General features: G+C 41.3%; 1 protein-coding gene across 11 annotated transcripts in view; it reads right to left on the reverse strand.

Moving 5' to 3' along the window:
* fryl (furry homolog, like) overlaps nucleotides 1-24,940 on the reverse strand; it is a 54,064-nt gene that overhangs the window by 4,720 nt on the left and 24,404 nt on the right. For 4 of the 11 annotated variants that reach the window (XM_028404106.1, XM_028404099.1, XM_028404100.1 and 1 more), the window contains 52 exons: nucleotides 24,570-24,709; nucleotides 24,373-24,469; nucleotides 23,693-23,772; nucleotides 23,434-23,514; nucleotides 23,167-23,335; nucleotides 22,314-22,406; nucleotides 22,132-22,230; nucleotides 21,686-21,787; nucleotides 19,820-19,864; nucleotides 18,341-18,444; nucleotides 18,116-18,224; nucleotides 17,930-18,016; nucleotides 17,674-17,845; nucleotides 17,452-17,584; nucleotides 17,255-17,362; nucleotides 16,902-17,139; nucleotides 16,642-16,818; nucleotides 16,456-16,542; nucleotides 16,104-16,372; nucleotides 15,817-16,024; nucleotides 15,593-15,717; nucleotides 15,433-15,490; nucleotides 15,236-15,327; nucleotides 14,972-15,144; nucleotides 14,716-14,876; nucleotides 14,519-14,629; nucleotides 13,909-14,063; nucleotides 13,725-13,824; nucleotides 13,465-13,633; nucleotides 13,044-13,312; nucleotides 12,821-12,961; nucleotides 12,557-12,725; nucleotides 12,391-12,475; nucleotides 11,906-12,018; nucleotides 11,664-11,814; nucleotides 11,478-11,581; nucleotides 11,193-11,375; nucleotides 10,760-10,973; nucleotides 10,248-10,369; nucleotides 9,971-10,158; nucleotides 9,567-9,661; nucleotides 8,871-9,466; nucleotides 8,498-8,766; nucleotides 8,269-8,409; nucleotides 7,422-7,622; nucleotides 7,181-7,342; nucleotides 6,619-6,729; nucleotides 6,308-6,484; nucleotides 5,495-5,695; nucleotides 4,228-4,419; nucleotides 1,779-2,185; nucleotides 50-257 (listed from right to left, as the gene is read on the reverse strand). In XM_028404106.1, coding sequence (XP_028259907.1) covers nucleotides 50-257; nucleotides 1,779-2,185; nucleotides 4,228-4,419; nucleotides 5,495-5,695; nucleotides 6,308-6,484; nucleotides 6,619-6,729; nucleotides 7,181-7,342; nucleotides 7,422-7,622; nucleotides 8,269-8,409; nucleotides 8,498-8,766; nucleotides 8,871-9,466; nucleotides 9,567-9,661; nucleotides 9,971-10,158; nucleotides 10,248-10,369; nucleotides 10,760-10,973; nucleotides 11,193-11,375; nucleotides 11,478-11,581; nucleotides 11,664-11,814; nucleotides 11,906-12,018; nucleotides 12,391-12,475; nucleotides 12,557-12,725; nucleotides 12,821-12,961; nucleotides 13,044-13,312; nucleotides 13,465-13,633; nucleotides 13,725-13,824; nucleotides 13,909-14,063; nucleotides 14,519-14,629; nucleotides 14,716-14,876; nucleotides 14,972-15,144; nucleotides 15,236-15,327; nucleotides 15,433-15,490; nucleotides 15,593-15,717; nucleotides 15,817-16,024; nucleotides 16,104-16,372; nucleotides 16,456-16,542; nucleotides 16,642-16,818; nucleotides 16,902-17,139; nucleotides 17,255-17,362; nucleotides 17,452-17,584; nucleotides 17,674-17,845; nucleotides 17,930-18,016; nucleotides 18,116-18,224; nucleotides 18,341-18,444; nucleotides 19,820-19,864; nucleotides 21,686-21,787; nucleotides 22,132-22,230; nucleotides 22,314-22,406; nucleotides 23,167-23,335; nucleotides 23,434-23,514; nucleotides 23,693-23,772; nucleotides 24,373-24,469; nucleotides 24,570-24,709 — 8,241 coding nt within the window. The remainder of the gene's footprint in view (nucleotides 1-49; nucleotides 258-1,778; nucleotides 2,186-4,227; nucleotides 4,420-5,494; nucleotides 5,696-6,307; nucleotides 6,485-6,618; nucleotides 6,730-7,180; nucleotides 7,343-7,421; nucleotides 7,623-8,268; nucleotides 8,410-8,497; nucleotides 8,767-8,870; nucleotides 9,467-9,566; nucleotides 9,662-9,970; nucleotides 10,159-10,247; nucleotides 10,370-10,759; nucleotides 10,974-11,192; nucleotides 11,376-11,477; nucleotides 11,582-11,663; nucleotides 11,815-11,905; nucleotides 12,019-12,390; nucleotides 12,476-12,556; nucleotides 12,726-12,820; nucleotides 12,962-13,043; nucleotides 13,313-13,464; nucleotides 13,634-13,724; nucleotides 13,825-13,908; nucleotides 14,064-14,518; nucleotides 14,630-14,715; nucleotides 14,877-14,971; nucleotides 15,145-15,235; nucleotides 15,328-15,432; nucleotides 15,491-15,592; nucleotides 15,718-15,816; nucleotides 16,025-16,103; nucleotides 16,373-16,455; nucleotides 16,543-16,641; nucleotides 16,819-16,901; nucleotides 17,140-17,254; nucleotides 17,363-17,451; nucleotides 17,585-17,673; nucleotides 17,846-17,929; nucleotides 18,017-18,115; nucleotides 18,225-18,340; nucleotides 18,445-19,819; nucleotides 19,865-21,685; nucleotides 21,788-22,131; nucleotides 22,231-22,313; nucleotides 22,407-23,166; nucleotides 23,336-23,433; nucleotides 23,515-23,692; nucleotides 23,773-24,372; nucleotides 24,470-24,569; nucleotides 24,710-24,940) is intronic. The other 7 variants (XM_028404107.1, XM_028404103.1, XM_028404109.1 and 4 more) reach the window with 4 other exon arrangements.

A 24,940-nucleotide genomic window follows, 5' to 3' on the forward strand; every position in this document is an offset into this window, starting at 1 on the left:
AAAATGCAAAGTAAATATTTAAAATAAAAAAAATTAAGGCAACATTTACCTGAAATAGTCGAGAGAACACGTGGAATGTGTAAACAGCAGAAGACCCATCTGTGTCTGACAACATCTGGTTGACATGACAACGCCAAGCATCCTCCTCATTGTCATAGGCAACAGGCTGGAATGCTGCCAGAATGGCAGAGAGGAATGGCGAAGGGGGCGGAGAGGCCTGGATCTCTGGGAAACCGTCTGCGTCACCTTCATCTTGACTGAAACACACACGGGGGGGCCAATAAGCAACAATCCAACGTGTTTTACACTCCCCTCAGTCACCACCGAAGGACAAATGTAAACACACGCATGCTCATCGTCACTCTCTGCAAGTAAACAACCTCACATTGCTGTATCTCTGGCTCCCACACTGCAAATTCTGCTGCAGTATATTCAGGTCTAATCTACTGCAGTGCTCTCAAAATAACATATAAGCTATTAGCATTTTAGCATCATGCCAACATCTCTCTCTCTCTCTCTCTCTCTCTCTCACACACATACACGTACAGATATTCATACAGATACTCACAGGCCTGTGGGACCAAACAGCCTGAAAAAGCAGACGGAATATAAGTATCTAAAGCCTGCGCTGCCAAGCGCTGCAGCGGACACAGTCTCCGTCCTCATCCTCACCCCAACTATCCCTTCTCCCCCCCTTACTCTCTCCCCTTGTCTGCAGCACGTCGGTGCTGCAACTGCTAACAGCAGTAGCGCACCGCACTCTCATCCCACACAAGACTGCGGAGAGCTCTACACTGACACATACACACATTTCAGCAGACAGAGCCAGCTCATAGCCTCACAGCGGTACAATGTTGTGTAATTGCTTTCATTTTATCATGCTCTCTTTCACACTTATAAATCCTCACAGACACTAAACTTGTTTGATGTCCTTGTGTTTTCAGATATATATACACACAATACTAAGAGACTAGTCAGTGCATTTCTCTGCATGTTTGTTCAGCAATGCCTCTTGATGTTGCTGCACTGTAGCTTAAATCCCTGACTTTACAACCGTCCTTCAGCCAGAATTGGCCCACCTTGAAGAGGGGATGTTTAGAAGTGGACTTGAGCCAGCCTTGCTGGCCAACCTTCGTAGATCCAGGAAGCCATGTCAAGAAAGACATTAACTATCAAACCTTTGAAAAAGTCTTCATCTCACACAGATGCCAGAATAGCTGTGCGCTGTAATCCATATTTTAATGAGCAGACACAGCTAGCTTTTTACAAACTGATGGGACATTTAAAATTAACAAAGTAAAAGTTATTATATATATATATACCGTTATTAAAGTTGCCGTAAGTGTTCCCACAGTTGGTTGGCAGAAATCACCTTGAAAAGTCAAATCTCAGGTTTTCTTTTGATCCAATGCAATGCATACTATGGCTTTTCAGGCCCTGAAATAAGACTTATGTGCTTGTTTCTTTAGTGTAAATTGTGAATCTTCAGCTTCTAGTGATAAGTGTTTGTCCACATGTGAAGAATTTCACAAAGTTACAACTAAAATCTACATTACTGCTGTGGCATACAACTGATTTGGAGACTTACAATTGACTCATAGGTCAATCAGGATGATTCAAGCTGTTTATGTTCCTGCCCGGTATAAAATAAAATATGTGCAGATATGTCTATTGGGTTACAGATAATAGACAAGCTACACAAATCAATGATGGACAAGTAAGCATAACACGAATAACATCCAGCATTTTCTTCCTGATCCACAGTAACTCTTACTTACCTAGACATGCCAGAGAAGTCTGCCTCCTCTTCCTCACAACGCTCATCCAGCTCCTTCAGGGCCTGTGTCACATCTTCTTCCCAAACAGAGCCACAGGTGCTATCAGGATCGAGATCAGGATTTGTATCTGGCGGTATGTGCAGACACAGAGGCAGCACTGTTTGGGGCTCTTCCTCACAAAGAGACCCCGGTGGTGTGTCTATGGCTGGTGGGGGAGGGGGGGCAGGATCTAAGTCCTCTGGAGGGTCCTGGGTGTCTTGGTGGTCCTGAGTGTCTTGAAGGTCCTGCGAGTCTGGGATATCGCACAGCTCAGGTGGGTCAGAAGGCAAAGGGGGGGCGCTGCAGAACCCAGTGTCCTCACTCACACTGCTACTAAGCTCGTCGGCTGCCGTCATGCTGACAGCATCCTGTAACAAAAAACCAGAGGGGGGCACTCAGGTGCTGCTCAGCAGGTGAGTTCACACAGACAGACCTTATACATTCAAAGATCCTCTATCCCGTAATGGATAATTATCTGGTTGTCATGACAACAGTGGCTCTTTCTACCAAATAAAAAATATGGTCTCATTGCTGAAGCTCTATTAATTTGAATTAAGACTGCAATAGCCTTTACCTAAGAGCACACATTAGTTTCAATGGCACTAAGGGGACTTTTAAGTCAGCACTTTTTACGATGTTCAGTTCTGTGGAGAGTACTCCAGATGTCACTCTATAAGCTAACATCCCTCGTGAGACATTACAGAGAAAGAAAAGGAATCAATAAACAGGAGCCAATTTTGAACTGCTGCTAAAATGTTGACCTCGCTGCTAATAAAACAGAAACATCAGGGTGAAACGACAGGGAGTAAGAGCTGACAGGATAGCAGATGAATGAGCTGGATCTGCTGTGACGCACACAGATTCACGCATGATGGTTGATCGCTGCTGCATAACTACACAAACAACTGAATTTTATTTTGCTACATAAATTCCCCAAACAGCAAGAACAAATTGTGGGTATACATCAAGTGAGACTGCAATTTATAACTTGTGAATACATTACAAATCAGCATAAAGTATGCTGCATTGACTGACGTAGATATGAGGACCATCAGATAAATTTGTTATGCAATGTAACTACATTAATATATATATATAAGCTTATACATATGCGGAGGAGTGGTAATTAAGAGGACTTGTTTTTTCCTTTATTTTTTTTTTTTTTAATTTAAAAGTCTAATGCATTAGGAAAGCAGAGTGTGGCAGGCAGCCAGTACATCACAGGGACAGCAGCTATATTACAGAAAGCTTTTAGAAGTGGTCGTAGCCATCCTGGAGGGAATGAGCAAGAGTATTGATGGTTTTATCTAGGGCTCATTACGCTAAGAGCCAGGGTTGTGATGGCGGAGATGTCCTTGGAATGATATTGAGACCACTGACTAGATTTAGTTCTTAGAAAGTTGCATTCAATTCTGTGTACAGGACCCCGCAGTGACATGTAGGATCGTCAGCTTAAAAATGCATTTTCACACATGCTGATTTATTTCATGTGTGTGTGTTCAGGTTACTCATAAACTTCTGTTTGCAAAAACATTTGTAAAATGTAAATAAAAACTGAATGGACCACTTTACAAATTCCTAAAGCCCTATTTCCTATATTTAAAATAGACATAACAGACATTGAATTTGAATTTGTTTTAAATGAACTAATGCTTATTTGGAATTTGATTTTAGTATCAAACGTCAAAACATTTGGACTGTCAGGTTTACAACTGTGCTGTATTTTGGAAGTGAAATGTTACGATTTCAGCTGTTCGGGGCCTGTTTTGTCATATTTTTCTTTCATAATGAGAAATTGTTTTCAGTGGGTCACAGAGCAGTACCACAGCCATAAAGTGCAAAACATAATATACTTACCAACGTTAGTACAAGTGATAAATGTCAGTAGCACGCAAGTTAACACACCACTTGTAAATAACATACTCACACATGCGTCTGTTGAAGATAAAGCAGCTGATGTCCCTTTCACAAGTTTTTAATGGAGGATTTAGTTGGAATGGTCAGTTGCTGTGTTATTGGAGGTGAGCAGTTACAGCTGACCTGAGGTGAGTGTTAATTTTCATTTCTCCCCAAATCACACAATAAAGCCCCACCACTAATTAAGGGAGCAACAGCTAAAGAGTTACCCTTCAGCACCCACACGCAGAACAAAGCAACAAAGCAAGCGGCTCTGGGAGACGTGAGAAGCAGCAAAGGCAGCACACAACATCTTAACCCAAGAGCAGGCAGAAGGTTACAGAACCAGTACTTTGACCCCATCCAGACCTCCCAGAATCTGGCTGATCATTTGTCCAAGTGACAGACAAGCCAACAAGTACAGCAAAAGCAGATTGAAGTTAAAGAGAAAGAAACAGGCAAGCTAAAAGGCACCCGAGCACCACAGTTTATTGCTCCTCCCAATTGATCGCACCTCAGGCAGCTGGCTGCTGGTGCTGTCTGAATGGGTCATCTCCAAAATTGGGCTATCCAGTCGTGGTAGTGATGGTACAGAGGGCAGCACAGTTGCCTCTTCGGTCACAGCACTGCTGGATGACTCCTGAGACTGCTGCAAGGAGTCCACATGGTTGGATGCAGTTTCATCTGTTGCAGAGTCACTGTTGAGCTGGATAACAAAACAGCTGGTTGGATTATCTGCTGCGGTAACAGAATACAGACACTAAGAACTAACAGTGTCACTTTCTGACCTTACAGTGGAGTACTACTTTAAACACTAATTGGCTTCGTATGTTATTCAATTGTTTTCCCCTTACAAGTGCTTCCAATTAATTTAGAGGTTATTTCACTATTTCATAGCGTTATCTTGTAAAATATATATATCAGAATTGTTATTCTTAGTGATACAGGCACTTCTGTAAATTAATGGTAAATGACTGAGAGTTACTGTGACTTAACTATAAGGGTTTTTGACAGCTTCCTGATGAACAAGCATAACATATTTGTGTATCAAGCACAACACGTTTAGTCATTTTAGCCTTCCATTCAACTGATCTGCACTTTAAGACTGGTTCAAGCAAACAGTAAAATCATGCTAACAGGTTATCTCACACTACTGACTACAAACTACAAACACTTTGGGGTAAATATCCACTAAAGGCAGAAGCTCATTCTCTCACCGTGCACTACAGAGTTCAAGAAGAGCAGAGGAAGAGAAAGAAAACATTCTGAGGTAAAGCATTTATGTTATTAGCATCTGATAGATTTGGATTAGACCTTGCTCGCAAAGCAAAGCAAAACAAACAAACACAGTTAAAGACAAGCAGCCAAACTATTACAAAATGGAAAGGACCATGTTGGATTCTATAACTTATTGGGAGAAAACTACAAAATCTTTTCTTTTGTTCTCTCTGATAAATAATTTCCCAGATCCAATGTGATTGTGGTGGACCTAAATAAAAGCTCCACAACACTGTACTCACCAGTTCTACAAATGAAACTACATAATGACCCCTAACAGCCATAATCTGGGGGGCCTGAGGTATGGGGACTTGGTATGGGGAGTGAAGGGGATATCTACCACCAGCGAAGAAGCAAGCACGTAGCCCCTGTTCACACTGGCAGCAGGTCCAGCTCAGTATGCGGCCGCACACACACACACGCACACCATGCCAGCGGGCTGTGTAAGGAGCATGGTGGTTTCGGTGGGTGGGTTAGGGGACCCTGATTAGAGTGAGACTTACAAGGCCAGAGCGGGTGAGAATCTGGCTAGCGCTCAGTACCTCCTCCTCAGACGATTCATCTGTGTCCTCGTGGTTGGTTAGGTTGAGGCTTGGCGTGCTGCCTGTGTACTGGCACTCCTGCAAAGACGGTGTGTCTCCTTTGTCCATGCTCTCCAGGGAGCGACGGCGCACCCCCCAGTTGAAGTTGTCCATGCTCTCCCCCTGCAGGACAACCAAGTTAAAAAGCAGTGAGAATGTGTGCCCGAATGCAAGATCTGGAAGCAAATATAACGAAACGAGCAAAATACAGCACACGAAAAACACAAAACTTGAAACAATAAAAGAAAACATATGCTGATGTGATAGAGAGGGTGAGGTGATTTTTATCCACATTTCAGGATGTAAATGATGCAAATCTCTACATCTATTACAGGATTCACAACCACAGAAACAATAAGTTTCAAATTAAAGAGTACTTTATCTGGTGACAACACAGGGAAAACTCCAGGGCACTGCTAAGAATGGTGCCTATAATTAACTCTCTAGCCCATAGACTTACCTGCAACTCCTTGTGGCAAGAGAAGAGAAGGAATACATATGTTAGTAGACTTCAGATGGTTACAACACAAGTAGTCTGAAGTTAGTCAAACACAAACAACTTAGAGCAGTGTGTTGAAGAGAAGTGATGTAGAGTGTTGCACTGAGCAAGAAGCTTTGTGATACAATACAAAAATGAGTGCAGTTTTATTTGCAACTAGTAAAGATGACTGCTTGATTGAGTTATCTTTTTATACTTAGAAATCAACATTTACCGTAGTTATTGTAAATTCTCACCTCAGCATCCTCTAATTCCACATCTAGGAAGTCAAAGTCCTTAAAGACACCAAACTGCTGCTCACTGCCTGTGTCCTCTCCTTGCACCTCCTCTTCTCTCACCACCTCCTCCACTGTGGGGATAAGACTAGTTTGCTGGTCTGATGAGTCCAAATCCTCATTGGATGAGAATACCACCTGCACAGAAGGTTTTTGTTGTCAGATATTAAAAAGCAGCTGTAGACACACAAACTGAATGAATCAAAATCAACCACAGCACATAGGCAATATGGAAAAGGCAGCAGTATTCACAACAATAAATTCACAGAGACCTTATCTGAGGCCTTAGAGTAGGAGAGGAGTCTTACAGATGGATTTTTAGGCATGCCAGATTCTGGACCACATAGAGACAGGACATTCATCAGCCTCTCTCTGGTTCTTCTCTGTAACAAAAACACAATAAGACAATTTTATACAACCACTGAGTGACTGACAAATGTTTGGTATGTTTAGAGCTTTTGCCACACCACAAGACAAATTGTACAAGTAAAGCTCCCTAGCTACCAACAGGTGCCAAGTATTACATGTGCTCTGTGACATAGTCCACACAGAACAAAAGAGTATATTGTTTTTTTTTGTCTTGGGTGGGTTTGTTTGAGTGGGTTCAAAACACAGAGGTCAGATATTCTGGAGAAAATACTGCACGTTATCTGTTTACCTTTATGCTACTTGCTGGGTTTATACCAATCAAGCTCATGTGAAATAACCAAACAACAAAAATTATTGAATATTTGTGGTCATTTTAGTAGATTAATCCTAAACTACAAAAAATAAAAAAATAATAATTTTTATTTTTGTACAGATGAGATTTGGGGTATCTGATTGAGCAGGTACCTGGGAGAGTTGAGGCCTCTTCCAGCTTACTTGCACCAGACCATTGGAGTTAGAACCAGATGATGTAGACGAGGTACTCCTTGTTACAGCGATTACTTGTGGCTTTCCATTGCGGCCTGCTGCAGTACGCTGATCGCCATATTTATGCCCAATAATCGGAGTCTATGAAGTCACATAATATCAATTAGGGATAAAATACAATAAAATAAGAACTATGCTATTAGAAAAAAAGGACACTGACCTCTGAGATGTCAAAGTGGAAGTCCAGAGTCTTCCCAGGCAGTTCTTTGGAAGAGTTGTTAAATATGCGTGTGAAGGCAATTTCTGGAGACCCGCATGATTCTGTACTGTAAGAGCGCTGCACATCATCTGGAACAACAAGGCTGGCAGATCGAGACACAACCAACTTCAGAATGTTTTGGGCTTCTTTCCAATGTGGGCTCTGCAGAAAACAAACACAGAAACATAATGATCTTAGTGTTATGAAGCTAGGTGTTTTTGGAAAACCAAACCGTCCTCTACCCAAGGCAACTAAAAACTCTAGCTATTTGTATTTATCCATGTTGGGAGATGGCAAAAGGAGGCCAAATGAATACAGTTCATAGTGCACACCAGTGCACATTAACTGGTATACTGTACATGCACAAATACAATGCCTTCGACAAAAGGCAACTCTGGTAGTGAGCCAGTACAGAATTTGCTTAAGGCAGTGGTGGTGTAACAGCTGTAGTATACAGATGTGAGTGAGAAGGCTATAGTGCCCTGGGTCAGGGCTGGTAAAAGGCTTCCATAAAGGGCTGTGGCTGCATCAAAATGGCCTCTAAACAATGAGCCTGAAAGACATGCTATTCTTTCTTTGTTGTAATTGTGCTTCTATTTATAGAACAGATCATACCAGTATTCTTACACAGTAAGCTGTGTGCTGAAATAGGCTGTGCAAAGTAAAATGCTATTAATAAACAAATGGTTGTGCAATGACAATAATCTTGCTAACAACAGCAGACACATTACATAATGTCATAAGTGAATAAGTTTACATGTATATTTAGATGAATTTTGATCAAATTTAGCTAGCGATGAAGACTCACCTGTACATATTTGCCAATAATCTTCATGATCTCAAGATTGAACTGTTTGACAGGGGCTGCTGACAGGTCAATATGACTCAGAAGACTGTAGATTATCTGTAACAAGGACTGCTGCATGCCGGGAAGGCCCTTCTCCAACAGCTGAGAGAAACAATTGTTCCACATATTTATGGTCATTAGTGATTCTTTATCATAGACAATGCAATACAGAGATGTTACTCATACATACCTCAGCAAGGTAAGTGACCAGGTTTAAAGTTTTCTCAGCAAAGGCATCATGGAGGTAACGGCAAACCACGTTGATCCAGTTGTTGCAGTCGCGAGAGTAGCTGTGCGTGCTATACAGGCTCATCATGTGGGCCAGGTTGGACAGTGTGGCTGACTTCTCGTCTGCACACACCTTGGCTATTTTATCAGCCGTCTCCTTACAGAAAGGAGTGGGGCTGTCAAAGTGCTGAATGAGGTGTGGTAGGAGGCACAGGATGTTCAAAGGAAAACCTACAAATGTGGTCCAGGAAGCAAAGGAACATATTCATATACAGTAATTTAAATGTTATTAATGGAATTTATATATATATTTATAGACATTCAGTGGTAACTACCTGCTACTTGTGAAGGGTCTACTAACGTATGTCTGGAGACACTAATGAGCTTGCTGAGCAGGTGGATGGTAAGCTCCTGAGTAGAGGCAGATGTGAAGCCCTTCAGGAAGAGCTGCAATAGGCCAGGGAAGTTGTACCACTTCAGCTTGGCTTGGACCATCTCCAGACGTTCTCTGCTGTCAGCACGTTCCAGAGGTAGCTGGCCAAGCAGCTTGTTGAGCAGTCGCAGGGCCAGCAGATACTCAAACTCATAGTCCGACTCGAGCAACGAGGCAGCAATCCAGAACACTGTGGCCATCAGATTTGAAGGGTCCACAGGGGGTATGGTGTCCCCACATGGATTCCCTCCCCCGCCAAGAGATGATAAGCTCCGTGTGCGTGCCAGGTTACCATGGCTACCACCAAGTCGGTCTGCTATGTCTAAGGTGTTACACCTACGTCTGTCAGCTTTCCGTTCACCCATCAAGCTGGCACGAAGCGAGTTGCTACGAGTGTGGACATAATGGAGGAGGCCACTGCTGTTGAGGTTCAGTTGGCCTGTACTTTTCCTGTTGGCAGCAAACTTAGGCCCCAACAAGTGATCCCGAGTAGAGGTTCTGTAAATAAATTGACAAACGATTTGGTCACATTCCTAACAGTCAGGGTGTTTAAAGTAAAACAGTGATAAACAAAGAAGCTACCAATACACAGACTTACTGTGATAAAGCAGTGAGGAGGTCATAGTTTTTGACCGTGTCGGCTAATGTATCAATACCTGACTCCAGTGTCAGGAGTAGTTCAATGACAAAGCCCTAAAAGCAAAAAACACCAGAGGTCAGAGGAAAATCAGTCACAATCTAGCAGTGTTTGCATGTGTTAAAACACTGTTGCAGTGATTTTAGTAAGAATTGGTTATACACAGGGAACTGTTGCACATTTTAAACCTAATTTATGAATGGTTCTGCTTATATTCACTTTATTGCCTAAAATATAGGTCAACAAAAGACACCATATTAGTTTTAACAGGTAAAGAGTAATGTGATAAATCAAAAATAACCTAGCTAGATGAATTTTAGGAACCAACAGTACAGCATTTAAGGTTTTTGTTTTTTGTTTCTAACCTGAGCCTCCTCCCCTGGGTCTCCTACAGTCTCAACAAGCCGAGAAAGAATGTCAGACAGTGTAGCAGGAGTCAGAGGTTGTTTGAGTGCCCGGAAAATTTGGAACGAGCGACCAGCATAGTGGCGAGAAGAGCAAGACAGAGCTGTCCTAAGTGCTATTTCACTCAGCAAAGACTCCAGTTGGAAACCTGGAAAACAGATATTTGTATGATAGTTGTAATAATAATAATAATAATAAAGGTGACTGTTAGTAATCATAGTAATCATTACTACATACCTGTCTGGGAATGTTTAAAGACAGTCATCACATGTCTGACAAAAACACTCAGCTGGTCAGCGCTCTTGATGTTGGGATTCTTAGGCGACACATCCTCGTGATTCCAGAGCGGACCCCGCTTTCTACAAAACATAAGTAAACCCACACGAGGTGTAATTATATCACTGGTTACCATACAATTATCTTAAAATATTTGATGTTAGCACACCAGTGAAAGACACCAATGACACCAAATCCAAAATCCAACCCATGCAGAGTAAAAATACCCAGTCCTTTCAGACACTGTTGGAAGCATGAAAGCAAATCATTGTACAGAATGAGTAACACAATAAAAGTATTTTCACTCATCTAAATGGTTCATACTGGGACACACTAAGCCTGTGAGACTGTACACACTAGTAGGCTAAGTTAGTCAGCTACAAACTGCAGCAGAAGCAGTTGAACAAGTTATTACTAGCATGCATTTGTACATTATCCTTATGATTCTCATTGCAGATGAACCGTCTTCTCACCTTGAAGTGATGAACTCAATTAGGGCTTTGGCCTTCTCGTCTTGTTCTGCGGTGACATCTACCTCACTGAGAAGTGTTGGGGACAGGTGTGACAGTGCGGTACCTCCGGCTCCAAGGCTTATACTGGAGGAAGTAGAGCTCGAACTGAGGCCGGAGTCTGTCATAGGTGAGGGCTGACAGTCTGGCAACAACTCCTGCACTCCTGTGGGAACAACTGACACATACACAGTACACAGTTTATTGGCATACTTTGTATGTAATAGTTTTATATATTCATAGCAGCAGTAAACCTGTCTGTGCATGGCAGGACTGTAGCTGCCACCTACTGATTTTGTTTGGAATTACAACAATCTGAAATATTTCTGTTACTTAACCTTCCTTTAAAATGACAAAAAATGTATATATAGTAGTTGAGGTGCGGAGGTGAACTGACCTGTGAGGTTGAACTCTGGAGCAACTGGCTTCACAGTCAGGACCCTCGGATCATTATAGTCTCTGTTACGTAAAAGCACCATAGCCACAGACTGAACACTGCTATTTGCACCCTGGACAATAAGCAGATGAAGCAGCAGCCGTTTACAATGCTCGTAGACCTCTGGGTGGTGGTGATCAAACCCTGAAAAAAAGATAATTATATTGTGACCCCTACAAACTACAAACAGTCTTTTAGAAAGTATCTGGGAAAAAAATACATCCTACTAAAACAACAATGGGTTACCTATAAAAACTGCATGCAGCAGGAGGTGCAAGTAGGCGCTCCACTCTACTTTGACCCCATGGTCCACAATGAGGTCTGTCAGCAGGATGACTGCAATGTTACATCTGACAAACAGGAAATATTGGGTTAGCTTACTGGACAACACAAAACATTGATGTTCTGTGAGGGAAAACGATGTATTAGTACCTGTGGAGTGGTACAGCTGGGGTATTTGTCTCTGGTAAGTAGTCCACGAGGGGAGACCAGCAGCCTCCTGTTGGTGGGAAGGGGAGAGGCTCTGGCTGATTGTGATCCATCACTTTCAAACGCCAGTTAGCATAAAGTGGCATGGAGTCACCTAAAAGAAGGGAGCACAGAAGTTTGGCCAAAGGATTGTGGGAAATATTCTGTGTAGTTATTAGAGGGGAGGGGGAAATATTTGTGCTTACTCTTCTCATCTTCATATGAGCCCCCAGAGCTGCTGCTGTAACGAGATTCCAGGCGGTGGTGCTGGCGGTTCAAGTTGCTATTGAGACCACTGTAGATATCCAAGTGTGTGTAACTGCAGAGTAGACTTAATTTTAGTTGAATACAGTACTCAATGACGTATACTAAGAAGTGAACACTGGAAGAGGATGCTAGAAGTCTATATTACACTATACTTAATACCCTAAGTTCAGCAATAATTGTATTAAATACTTTAACACACTATAAAAGAGGAGTGAAAACAAGGCTGACCATAGCGAAACCAATAAAATATCACTAACCATCTGTGGGTATATGAAAATAAAATGCTCTTTCACTGTAAACAAAACCAAATGTTAGTAGCCTTTTGTGTACAATGTGAAAGCCTTTAGTGTCCTCTTTAATAGTAATCTGCCTATTATCTGCCTGTTGCCGTCTTACAACCACACATCGATGTTGCGTTTCATACCTGTCTTCCATATTGGAATCTTTTATCTTGCTGTCATGATGACCATTGGTTCCTGGCACTATGGTATTGCTGCTGGAGGTTGTTCCTAAGAAAGCAAACATGAAACACATAGGATTAGTACTGGAACGTTGACCTGTGAACTGGTGCATTCCTACTGCTCATTAACCTGAGGTGACTGAGGGGATCTTGTAACTGGAGGTGATGCGGTAATAGGGGGGGTTGTCCATATGAGTGACAGCCGAGCTAACAGGATCAGTCAGCTCAAGCTCACACATCAACTCCTCCAGCAGCTGCATAGTCTTATCTCTGCCCAAGTAAACCACCACTCGTTTCACCTGTGGACACACATGTAACACAGTCAGAGAGGCATGATGAAAAGTAAGGTGGACATAACTGACATGCTGCATGATATAATTGTAATGTAACTTACATAGGGCAAGAGGCTGGGGTCACTGTTGACACCCGACATACTGATGAGGAAATGTAGAATGATTTTGAGGTTCTTTGGCCAACTGTCGGCTAATGTGGTCCATACATTCTCAATCTCTGACCAGGCAAACTCATCCCCATACTGTAAAACATAATCATTTTATGATTCACTAATTACTCCAAAATGATAAGCCTGTTAGTAGAGGTTTGGTTATTTGTCTCACCTTGGCGGTCATGAACATGAGGTTGTTTAGCACCATCGTTGTTGCACGGGGGGATCCCCAACCCTCTCCGCGGAGCCAGCGCCGGCTGTTGACCATCATACTTTCACGGTCCTGCACATCCTCCTCATCTTCACCACTGCCGCAGTCTTCTGGTCGCCGTATGGTTGGTTTAAAATCAACCAGCTCCACGTTATTCATCCAAGGTAGGAGATAGTGCAACATTACTTGACGACCACCAGGATGCGCTGTTTGGATACGCTGGCTCACCTCTGCAATGCATACAGTAGTAGATGGAAGCTAAATATATTTACTTTATGTTTAGGTTTGTATTAACTACTTATTATTTTCAGTCAGTTGCAAAACATGATGCAGATTGCAATGAAAAAGCTCAGCAGCAATATCTAATTGTAATGCAGCAAACCTGAGAAGATGGGAAGAGTGAGCTCTGGATATGTCCGTGCAAGCTCCTCAGACAGCTGGTAGTAAGACACAGAGTAGAGGTGTGGCAGTGGTGAGGGAGGGGTCAGGATGCCATCCGTTCGCTGGATCTCCAATTTGTGGGCATAACGGAAGAGCTTGGGTTCCAGGATCTGTGGACATAGCAAACACAATAACCAAAGGCTGCATGCCGATCTAGCAATGTAGATGTGATGAGACTTTATGTGAAAAAGAATTTCTGACCTGTAACAGCTGCATGGCCACTTCATAGATATCCCTGGAAGAATCAGCTGCCTTGAACAGGATAAGGTTCAGCAGCACCACAGTGTCAAATTGGTAATCCCTAAAAAAAGGTGGACTATTTAGTTCAGTCAACAGAGGGACCAGCAATAACTGACATCAAGTTTAGCCTAGAAGTTTTAGGAACCTGTTGTGAAAAACGTTAGCGATGGCCCTAAAGCAGCCTGCAGCTACACGACGGGAGCCAGTGTAACAGCGGTCTACAGCCCAAAACATGAGGTTGCTCTGGTCTGGATTCAGCTCCAGGAGCAGCATCACTGCCTCACATCCCAGCTGATGAACCTGTGAGAGTCAACACAACATGTGTTAGTATAGCCAACATTAATATTATAAACACAACAATACAGCAATAACTGTGTATTTAAGAAAAAAATACCACTATATGATATACTACTATGGACAAAACAAACACAATAATATTTTGCAGAGTAAAATTATGGAAGACCACAAAGAAGCCTACACTTTGTTTGCATAATCATTCACTGAAATAACCCCTAAGGCGTTTCTGTAAATTATTTAATTTTGGTGCTGACATATTGCAGTACAACCGAACACCACAGTGTTGCGCTGTTGTTAAAGCAAGTTAACTTCTGCTAGCTCTAACCTCAGGAAGTCTTACAGTACAGAATTACACACAGAATCGACTCTTTGTGGAACTCCTCCTCTGAGCTTATCCCCAACAAAAAACATTCACATACTAGCTGATTGCTTACATCACATTCTTCTATTGGAATTACCTTCTTGTCCTGAGAGTCCAGGATGTTGTCCAGCCACTTGTAGAGGTAGCCATCAGAGGAGAGGCCAACATTGTCCGCTACAGGTCCACAACACAACACTGCAGACATGGCCTGGAACATTAAAAAAAGCTGTTAGTTTTCAGTAAGAGCATCAAAACATACTGTGAATGAGCATATTTTAACATGGTTGTGCGTACCTTTAGTGCACAGTACTGATGCCGGTTGATCTGCATATTTCTGTCGCTATAGCGATCCAAGGGAGTGAACATGATACTGAAAGGCCCAGCCCAATGACTGAACAGCATGAACAGACTGTGTCTCAATGACTGCTGTGGGAAGATGGTCCTCCTTTGATGTACTGAATGTAACAAGTAAAGAAAGATATGTATTTTAATACTTTGATTGTAAATGTACATGTAGTGCAAGTAAGATAACTGAAATGAAGAAGTATACCTGGAACATTCTGAATGATATTGGCAACAAGTGCACTGAAGTGACAGCGAATGTCCTTCAGTGTGTCAGAGTCCTTGTCATTTTCAGCCTCAAGCAACTGCCTGGTCAGATCCACATACTCAAGCAGTGTACTGTTCAGAGAGTGGCTCTCTACATCTAACCCTCCACTGGCTCTGTAAATAGAAAGTTTACAACCTTTATAAACCAGATAAAGGAGATCAAAATAATTTGTCATTTTTGTCCAGATGTTTGTTTATGACATACATTTGACTGATGACACCAGCATCAGCAAGTAGCTCAAATATCCGAACCAGCTGGACCCTGAGGATGTCACGACGCCTGCGTCGCTTCATGTTCTGTAGAGTAAAGTATGTGGCATTGAAACACATTTAAGTGCTTTTCAAAAATTACCAACAAACTATAATTCAGAGGTTTCAATGATATCAATGATCAGCACTTACTTCAGGTCTTCGTTCTAGAGCCTCTTTGATGATGGGATTTAACTCCTCTATCAGCTCTCTGAAGGACAGAAAAGGTACATAAAAACAGTTAAAACAATATATACATGTGTATGTATTTATAATATAATAATATAAATAGAAAACAGTGAGTGATATGTACCTGAAGGCCACGGGGTTGGTCCTGCCAAGCCCCAACACAAGAGACTCTGTGATGTCCATGCTCTCAGAGCGCATCATTGGAACAATGTGTTTAAACAGGGAAGAGGGGGACGGAGTGCCAACGATCTTTAAAGAATAATATCCAGTGTTACCTTACTGTCTAAGTATAGTTACATATAATATGCAAATGTGTGTGAAAACAGTGACTGTGCAGTTACTACTGACCTTTGAATCATAACTGTAGCCGCTGTCCGGCGTGGACGCCAGCGTCTCAGGCGGGGAGCAACGGACGGAGCCAGAGGTGGAGGATGAGGAACACATGGAGGGCGACGAAGAGGCACAGCTGCAGCAGAGAATCAGGTAGTTCCTCCACAGGCCAATGTAGGAGTCACTGCTGTTCAGACTGTTTACTTTCTTGGCATTGATGGGGCTACTGCAGATGATATGTAATACAGGTCAGGGTTACTGTTTAAATGGGTTTAAAATATTCAAAACAGGTTAAAAACACATACTTTATATCCACTTGTGGTGACAGCAGCTGCAGGCGGGTGTAGGCAAACATCCAGGCATAGTTGAGAGCAGTGGGGCAATGTTTGGGTAGATTCTCTTGTCGCAGGTAGCTGGAGAAGCTGATGACCCAGGGGTCCTGGCCCTGAGTGACATGGGCAAACACCCAGATGTGTGAAGGGCTCACTACATCAAACTGGTGGCTAATGGGAGATGAGCTCCACTCTGCCAGTGTCTGAAGATCAATCCCACTAGGGCAATACAGCAGGTTGGTCTATAGGGAAAAACAAGGAAGAAGAACTGAGTATCACGAGTATCTGGGAAAGCACGTTTGTGCATTCATGAAAGCATTCATACCTGGTCTGCTCCTGTGAGATGAATGAAGCTCTCCAACACTGATGCACTTAGCCTATCCATTACATCAATAGCCAGTTCTTCATCTCCCTGAAAGATTAGGTGAGAACAAGTGTCAGTGAACTTGTGATAAAAGCAATATATTTTATAGACATTTGACTGTTGTGCCAGTCAAGCTTAAGTTATTACCTTTCCAATGCCCAAAGCAGTGTGCAGTGCGCGCACCTCCTTGAGGACGTTAACCGCTAGCTTGCGAGTGGCAGGGCGGCAGCTACAAAGCACCACTAATGCCAAACCTTCCACCACATGGAGCACCCCTAATGGAAGGTTACGCTCCAATGACAGAGAATGGCCACTGCTTGACACCTAAAATTAAAATATCATGTAATTAAAATGAGTTACTTTGGTCATTCACAACACAAAAAAACAGTACATTTTCCTTGACTTACCTGTGCATCATGACTCTTATTGCTGCTCTGCACTGCCTGCCTCCACTGGCTGATGAGCTGCAGCAGCATTTTGACAGCATTGTCAAGAAGAGTGGGGTGAACATCAGTCACTTCTCTGACTATGAAGTAAGCAAATCCTGAAAGTACATCCTCCCGCCACTCTGGGAAATCCACCATCAGGGCCTGAAGAGTGGTAAAGGCCAGGCCACGCAGCTCCTCATCCATGTGAATGGTGAGCCTGGAAAAGGAGGAGGAGTAAACAGACAGATTTTAAGACATGAGAAGGACCACCAAAGCTGTATACAGTATTATGTAGTGATGTGCCAGCTGTAAGGTCGGAACGGGTGAATTACTTGGCGAGAAGCTCTATTAGGTCTTGTCTGCTCATGCCATCTGGTATTAGTCTTGGGATGGCAGCCACGCATGTACGGAACAGATCAATCTTTGGCTTTCTTTCTCCTCTGCAGAACAAACAATTTATTTGTTATAGTTCAAACATACACCAACAACATGGGCAGTAGCAGTAAAGTAACCATATCTCGCTACACACGTGATCATGTCCTCAGGCTCCTTGTTGGACATCTGTACACTGGTCATGCTCATGGAGCGCCCCACTTCTTTATCCAGGTGACGTAGGATGTTGTCCAAGGCTTTTCTCACCTGTGGGTAGTACAGCGACATGCCTGGAAACACACATCCCAGTTTTTAAATCAAGCTGACCACTGACCGCAAGTCTTCCTAAAAATATTAGCTGTTCAACAATCAAACCAACCAATGACTTTTGCTTCTTCATCAGTGAGTGTGGTGTTAAGGAATATCTTTTTGACACGCAAGGTGTTGCCAGAGGGCATGATGATGCCTGTGGTGGGCATTGGAGGCTCCCCATCTTTCTGCTGTAGACTGTCAGCAATCACCAAAAAGGCTCGCAGACCAATATTCATCCTCTGGCAGGATAGAAAGCAGATAAGGTTAAGAGAAAATAGGGCAAAGCTTTTACAACACCAAGTTTCTTCCCATGTATATTTTACCTCTGGATTGATGGTAAAGGTTTTGTGAGACTTGCCAACACAGAGGAGGTCATAGATAATCTCCTTCATAGCAAAGTCCAGCCTTTCCTGTAACACCAACAAACCAGCAAAAAGTTACCTTAATCTTCTGTGCATTCTGTCTTTAGTTTTAGCTCAGCTGTGAAATTCAGGTAAATCACAGCTTACCTGAGCTATGAACTGGATGATCTTGACAAAGATGTTGAGAGGTGTGTCTCTAGGCACCACACTGCGGGAGCCTTTGGGGAAAAGTGCTGAAACGATGCTGAGTAGTCGACTAAGAACAAAAAAAACAGTGACATTGTATTATGCACTTTATAGCCATGGGCTGCACAAGGATCGATCATGTGTAAGTAGTTTGAGGGTTACATTTTTGGTGGTTGTGCAACTGACCTCTGTGTGACAGTGTTACTTTCACACTTGATCCTGATAATGTAGACCCAGAGCAATCTGTAGAGGGACTCCAATGCTACACGAGACATTTTAGGATCTTTGTTCTGTGAATTTATAAAAGAAAAAACAGATGATGAGTCACCTGAACATGACAAAGTCACTACCCACCTGTGAGACTTGAGAGATTATCTTATTCTGCTGCACGGAGTAACTGATTAAACACAAAAAGCTGTTTTCCAGTGTCTGTGATGATGAGTCACTGAAAGTCAACAGGAAGTGGTAATTGGTAAAACTTTATACTCAGAATTTATAGGATGCAGTCGTCAGTAAAACTAATAGCATGAAGTCATTTTTTCCCTAGAGGGAGTCATCGTTATATATAAAAAAAATGGGTTTGAAAACTCAACCATTTAGAATTAAATTCAACTGTACAACAAATGTACACAAGCATAAATCAAGGCAACTGGAAAACAAATGGACTGTCTGCAGTTCAGCAGAACTGAAAAAGTCACTCAGGGTAGTGGGGAAACATCTTGGGGAAAAAATTCATGAGTCCATCCACAGACATATTGTTGTATAAATGTATTTGTATATTTGCTTTACTAACAACAAACGCTGATTTTAATGCACAACCATTAAATGACAACAAAGAATTTTAAAAAAAGAGACAAAGATTCTTAAACTGGGTCTGCTAACTCCACATTAGCACTGCACTGATCAAATCCTTACAGAAGAGCAAAACAGATCACAGCATTTTGTTTACCATAGAAAGAGTAAATATATCAGTGTGAATTGTACTTTGCAAAATACTGTCCCACCAGTTTCTTGTTGTACTGCAAACCTTAGAATCTGCAACTTAAATACACCTTCAAGTAAATCACTGACAATAAAACTGCATGCCAAATAAACATACATGGCTATTTTTAATATGTTGTGATTCTGTGAAAAATGTCTGATAACTAAGAATGTGAATTAATCATAAGGATTCTTTATAAAAAAAATAATCTGTTTTAGTTCAAAGTTTTTGAGCTGAACAAAAAGTGATTTGTACATTTTTAGTTATTGCTTTTTTCCCCCAATACCAGTGTTTTTGCACACAAACGTAAGTACACTATTCAATTTTGTAGCAAAGCTATTTTATTCAAGTATAAAATTTGAGCACTTCATCCCCTGCTGTGTATCTCTGATAAACAAACATGCATCTATAGTAAAAATCTGAACCGACATCAGGCAAGTCCATGCCACGGCTCATTAACACAAACCAGCTCAACCACAGAGCCTAAAGCAACATCACAAGCCCCATGTAGCTCATGTGGTCTATGCCACTATTTGCACTTAACAACACTTGAAAGTCACAACAGAGAACAACTCACCCATTTACCAAAACAAGTACATCTGTACTACCCTACGTCCAGGTCAGAACCTGGACCGTTAAAAATAAGGGAGCACCAGGCTAGTCACTGACACCACATAACTCACCTGCAGCGTCTCAATCTGCTTTCGGATGCTGTTGTTAGACGGCATCTGGAGCGAGTCAATGTGAGAAAAAGATCAAATGGCAGGAGACAAAGAATGTAGGGTTTGTGGAGGGACACGTGCAAGTTATAGGCAAAAACAAAAACATAGCCTAAACAAACATGACAAAAGCAGTCCCGACCCATGTTGTCAGAGTGACAAAACTAACTGAAACTGTTCAACATGCCACTTTTGGATTTAAGTGGCATGCTCAAACTAAAACAGTCTTGATGTTTTCGATATGTTACTGTGTACATGGTGAAAAAATATATGTGTACAAGAGATAACGAAAACAGAATATAAGGTGTGCTGTGGTCTGGAAATCAGTGACAGAGAAAATACACACAACCAAGGAATGATTTACAAGGAATGGAAGAATGAGATGAAACAAAACAAACACAGTATTGCCCATTTCATGTACTAAGCCAACAAGCTGTGACACCAATTTCAGCTCTCCATTGAAATCCATTTCAAGCACACTCAAAATGCAACTTTTTTTTTTAACCCTGTGGCTTTCAGACCTTTAAACAGGACTGTAACATTAGAGCATATGATCCCTTTTGGACCAATATAGTTATCAACAGTATTGATTGGATTTTAGGAAACAATTGTTTTGTATATGTTTACTGTTATCAGAAAAAATAGTGATTGCTTTCTAGTTTATGCGGGATTGTTTAATAGTATGTCTGACAACACACATGCCTACACATCACATGTGAATGCATGGAGACAAGCACATTAATATTAAAATAATTTTAATTTAGAGATAGACAATGTTGTCTCCATCCTGACCATTTTATACCAAATGTTCAAAACGTGCATGGTAAAACTACATTAATAATTTGTAAGAACAGCCACAAAGTTAAAATCACTGCTTTGACAAAAAACTGAAATCACTACAAATCATCACCGCGGTCGAGCCATCACATAGACCTGCAAAAATATCTTCATCGAAGAATCAGCATCAACACTCAGGAAACTGACAATATATTACTCTAGGGGAAATAGAATACCTAAATGAGATCAGCAGCCATTCAAAACCATCGGAAATCACCATCACAAAGACGCAATTTTTCCACAAGATCAAACAGTCTCAACAAAGGGTAATCAATGCAGGATGGAAAAGATAGTCACCGAGTCAGTCAGTCAGTCAGTCAGTGATTTAGTCAATCTGTGTTGTATGGTCAGAAGCAGGAGAAAAATCGATTTGATCTGTTTTGTAAGAGAAGTCATTGTAGACCCGAGTTAAAACAGCACTTGATAAAAAGGTATCATTCATAGTTTAGTGTAGTGTGTGATTATGTGACACTTAATTCTTTTATTTGATCTTTTTTGTTGATGTTTTGCCTATACCGAGAATAAATAAATAACAGTGTTTCTCCCTAAACAAATCAAGTGCTGTTTGTGTCCAGATCTGGTATGTTGATAATGGAAGGGAAAGTACATTATGACATTTAGTCAGAACCACAGAGCACACCTATCACAAGCACAGCAAATTCTTCAATCAGATGTATCAAAGCATATACTAACCATAGTATCACAAACTGAATAAAAAGTTCTCCTTAGACAGAAATAAATATGCCGGTTCTTTCTCCTTAATTTTAAGAGTGATTAGCTTGAATATCAGGGCAATAAGGTCACTTTATACTACCCACAAGAACCAGAATTACATGGTTTCATAACATGAGTCATAAGACTTGGACTGAATTAAGCATTGTTAAGCCAAATATGGTGCCCTAATAAGAAGAATACAGTCACTGTGCTCTTCAGAGCTACAGAGCACAACCTTTGTAATAGACATTGGGTGTAAAGGGTTGAGGATGGCAGTACCTTCAGGTGCGAGAGGCAGTTCTGGAGGAAGATGTGCCAGTTGTTGAGGAAGAACTGCTTTTGGCTGACACAGAGCAAGCATGTCACCAAGGGATAAAGAGCCTGGGGAGGAAAACAGTGTCAAGGTTTTTGTAACAGTTGTATGCACTCACAACTCTCACAGAGGAACACACAGGAAGCAGCAGTATCATGAGTGCCAATCTATAAAAACTGTTTAATGAGAAAAAGTACTTCCCTTCAGAACAGATGACTGGAAACAGATTAATCAAAAAGGGAAGTTTTGATTATCTGTTTATTATAGGTCGAATAAGTCTTACTGTCAATGTCAGACATAGTGCATGAAGGGTGAACCACAGAAGTATTAAGATGAATGTAATAATCTTATTATCAAAGAGTGATGAATAGAGAGGGGGGAAAGTAAAAAAATGGAATGGTAAACTCATTACCAAAGAGTGCTTCTTTCTGGAGCTAAGGTCGAATGTGGTCTGGTAGAGCATCTCCACGAAGGTTTTCAGGCATGGCACGTTGACTTCATTTTTTACCGCCTTAAGAAGAACGCAGCATTACTATTGACCTCCATATGACAAAATGACATTCATACTTTAAATTTTGTTTGCATGTTACTCACAGCTGCGACAGGGATGAGAATCTCAACAAAAAGGCCTGCTAGAGCGTGCTTTATGTCCTTATCCTTGACTTCCAGGAAATACTGGGCACATTCCTAGGAAAGGACACCAAAAGCATGCACATAAAGAAGAACAGCATATACAGTATATAAACACAGCTTGTTTAGACAGAGATGATAAACATACACTGTTCAGACAATAATACCATTGCAGACTCTGACCATCATTTATGTTATGTTACATCTCTCTGAATTTGCTCTTTATTGCAAAGTATTAAAATGATGCTGAATGGAAAATTATGCACTGTATTATGATACTAATGTAGAAGATTGGAAGTTTCATGACAAAGAGCTCTATCACAGTATCCTGTTAGGGTCAGTTTTCCTCCCAAATTGAGCCACTAGAATGAGGACATACTGTTTTAATTGTATTGTTGAAACACATAATTATGATTATGATTTTATATCAACTATCTTTGCAAATGTAAATATCATACACTTGTCAGGGTCTAAAAGATTATAGGGGAAGAAAAATAGATATAAGCCAGCTTCCAATGACACATTAGGAAATTATTGTGATCTTATGGGAGAACAGCACAAGATCAACCACCGTATGGAGAAAAAGCCGTTGATCCATTCACAACTCTTAGCAACGCCTGAGACACACATACACTTGCCTCTTGGCACAAAGCTCACCTTTGATCGTTACTCATCTAGCTTTATGAGCCATTGCAACAGAGAGGTGCTGAGTTTGAACAAAGAGGAAGCAGTAAAAAAACCGTCTGGTGCAGTTAAGCAAACGGTCACACTGACTGCGAGTACTCTCTGGTAAATATACATCAACAACATGATTTACCTGCATGAACTGAAAAGAAGCCTCAAAATCCTCCACAGGATACATTTTAACCCGAAAGAACTTCATGCCCATGATGAGACTGATAATGCTCTGGACAATGTAGGGACTCTGCTCTTTTTGCCTCAGCTCCTTAAGTTCTGTGATGAACTTCTTCCTGACCGCCTGAAACCTGGGCATACATACAAAGAAAGGATGCATACATGAGGGGTTATTCAAGACATAACAAGGTGTGAAAAAATAGCCCCTATGATGTTAAAATACACTCACTTTGACTGTGTAAGAACCCCTATGACCTCAGCATACAGGTCTGCGATGATGTGTACATTGCCAGTGTTGGGGCCACAGTACCTGTACATTGATAAAGGACCACTGAACTACTTCATTCAAACAGACATTAAAAAATTCACCACTGCACAGCCAAGCCAAGCCAGTGAGAGTGCAACAGCAGAGAGCATATTGATCAGCACTTTTTAGTCATGTCTTATTCATGTCTCTGTGACTTGTCTGGGTTGTGATGCTCACTTACCCCTCTTTGTGTTTAAAGTGCTTGAATGCCAGGTTTAGAACTTCATGTACTAAAACATCTGGCACTGGATGAAGTGGAATCTGTGACGTAGACATGGAATCATCAGTCTTATTTGAAGCATTGATAGTTCTCATTCTTTCTCTTTGCTACCATTCATTACCCTCTCTACAGGAGCGGAGCCAAGGACAACTCAGCTCTACTCTCTAGGGCCTGGCTTTCAGTTCAGAATGTTACATTTGGACCATCTACTTTAGAAACACTCAGTGGGGAGTTGGTACGTTGCCATTGCATTTATTTACTGTGTTCCCCTCAAAGGAAAGCCCATACTAATGAAATTGTTGTTAATTTCTGTACCACAGTAGATGAAAAGTACAAGCACAATAAAACAATACTCCTACATTATGAGTACATTAGAAAAAAGATGCAGTAATCCCTTAATAAACTGTATCATCAACAGTGAATACTACCCTGCCAGTAAAAAGGGACCAATCTGTAGACCAATCTAAAGACATCAATCATTAATAATTATGAACAGGTATACTGCACTTCCTCTTCCATATGTAAACATTAGCCACCCTACCGGCAAATGCTTTTTATAGGCACTGTATACTTTTTATAGGCACTGTAAATCATCATACAAGTGCAAAGAAAGAAAGAAAGAAAGAAAGAGTGTCTTTCACCTGTTTTAGAACTTCAACTGAGACTAAACAAAAAATGAAATCTATGGCTAAGTCTCGTCGTTCTAGAAGGTAATCCTTATCCCGATGCTGTTCATCTCTGTGGTGTGGGAGAGAAATAAATGTAAATGTTTAAAACAAAGTTCAATCAAATCTTTATCTAAAAGAAAAGAAATAACAGAAACTGGTACACATCTCACCCTTTAGACTTTGTACTAGAGCGAGGCCTGTACTCGTAAGACTCATCTTCAGTGCCACTCTGCCGTCGGTACCAGTCAAACAGTGTGCGCAGTAGGGAGGGCAAACAGTGTTCTGCTATTGAGCTCATAGAGCTTATTAACTGGAAAACAAAATATGCTTCTTATGATACCCAATACATTCATTTTAATAACATGCACACTAAATATTTCAAAACTGTCACATTAGCCATTTAAATTACAACTTTGTTCAAACTGTTCCATAAACATTCAGAAAATGAGTATAATGCAACAGAAATTCGTGTCTATACAGCAGTTTAGAAGCAGCAGGTACACAGCACACTTGTCTCTGTGGTGTTTATACTGTATGAGAG

The sequence above is a fragment of the Parambassis ranga genome, chromosome 4 (genome assembly GCF_900634625.1).
Source record: "Parambassis ranga chromosome 4, fParRan2.1, whole genome shotgun sequence".
Lineage (NCBI taxonomy): Eukaryota > Metazoa > Chordata > Actinopteri > Ambassidae > Parambassis > Parambassis ranga.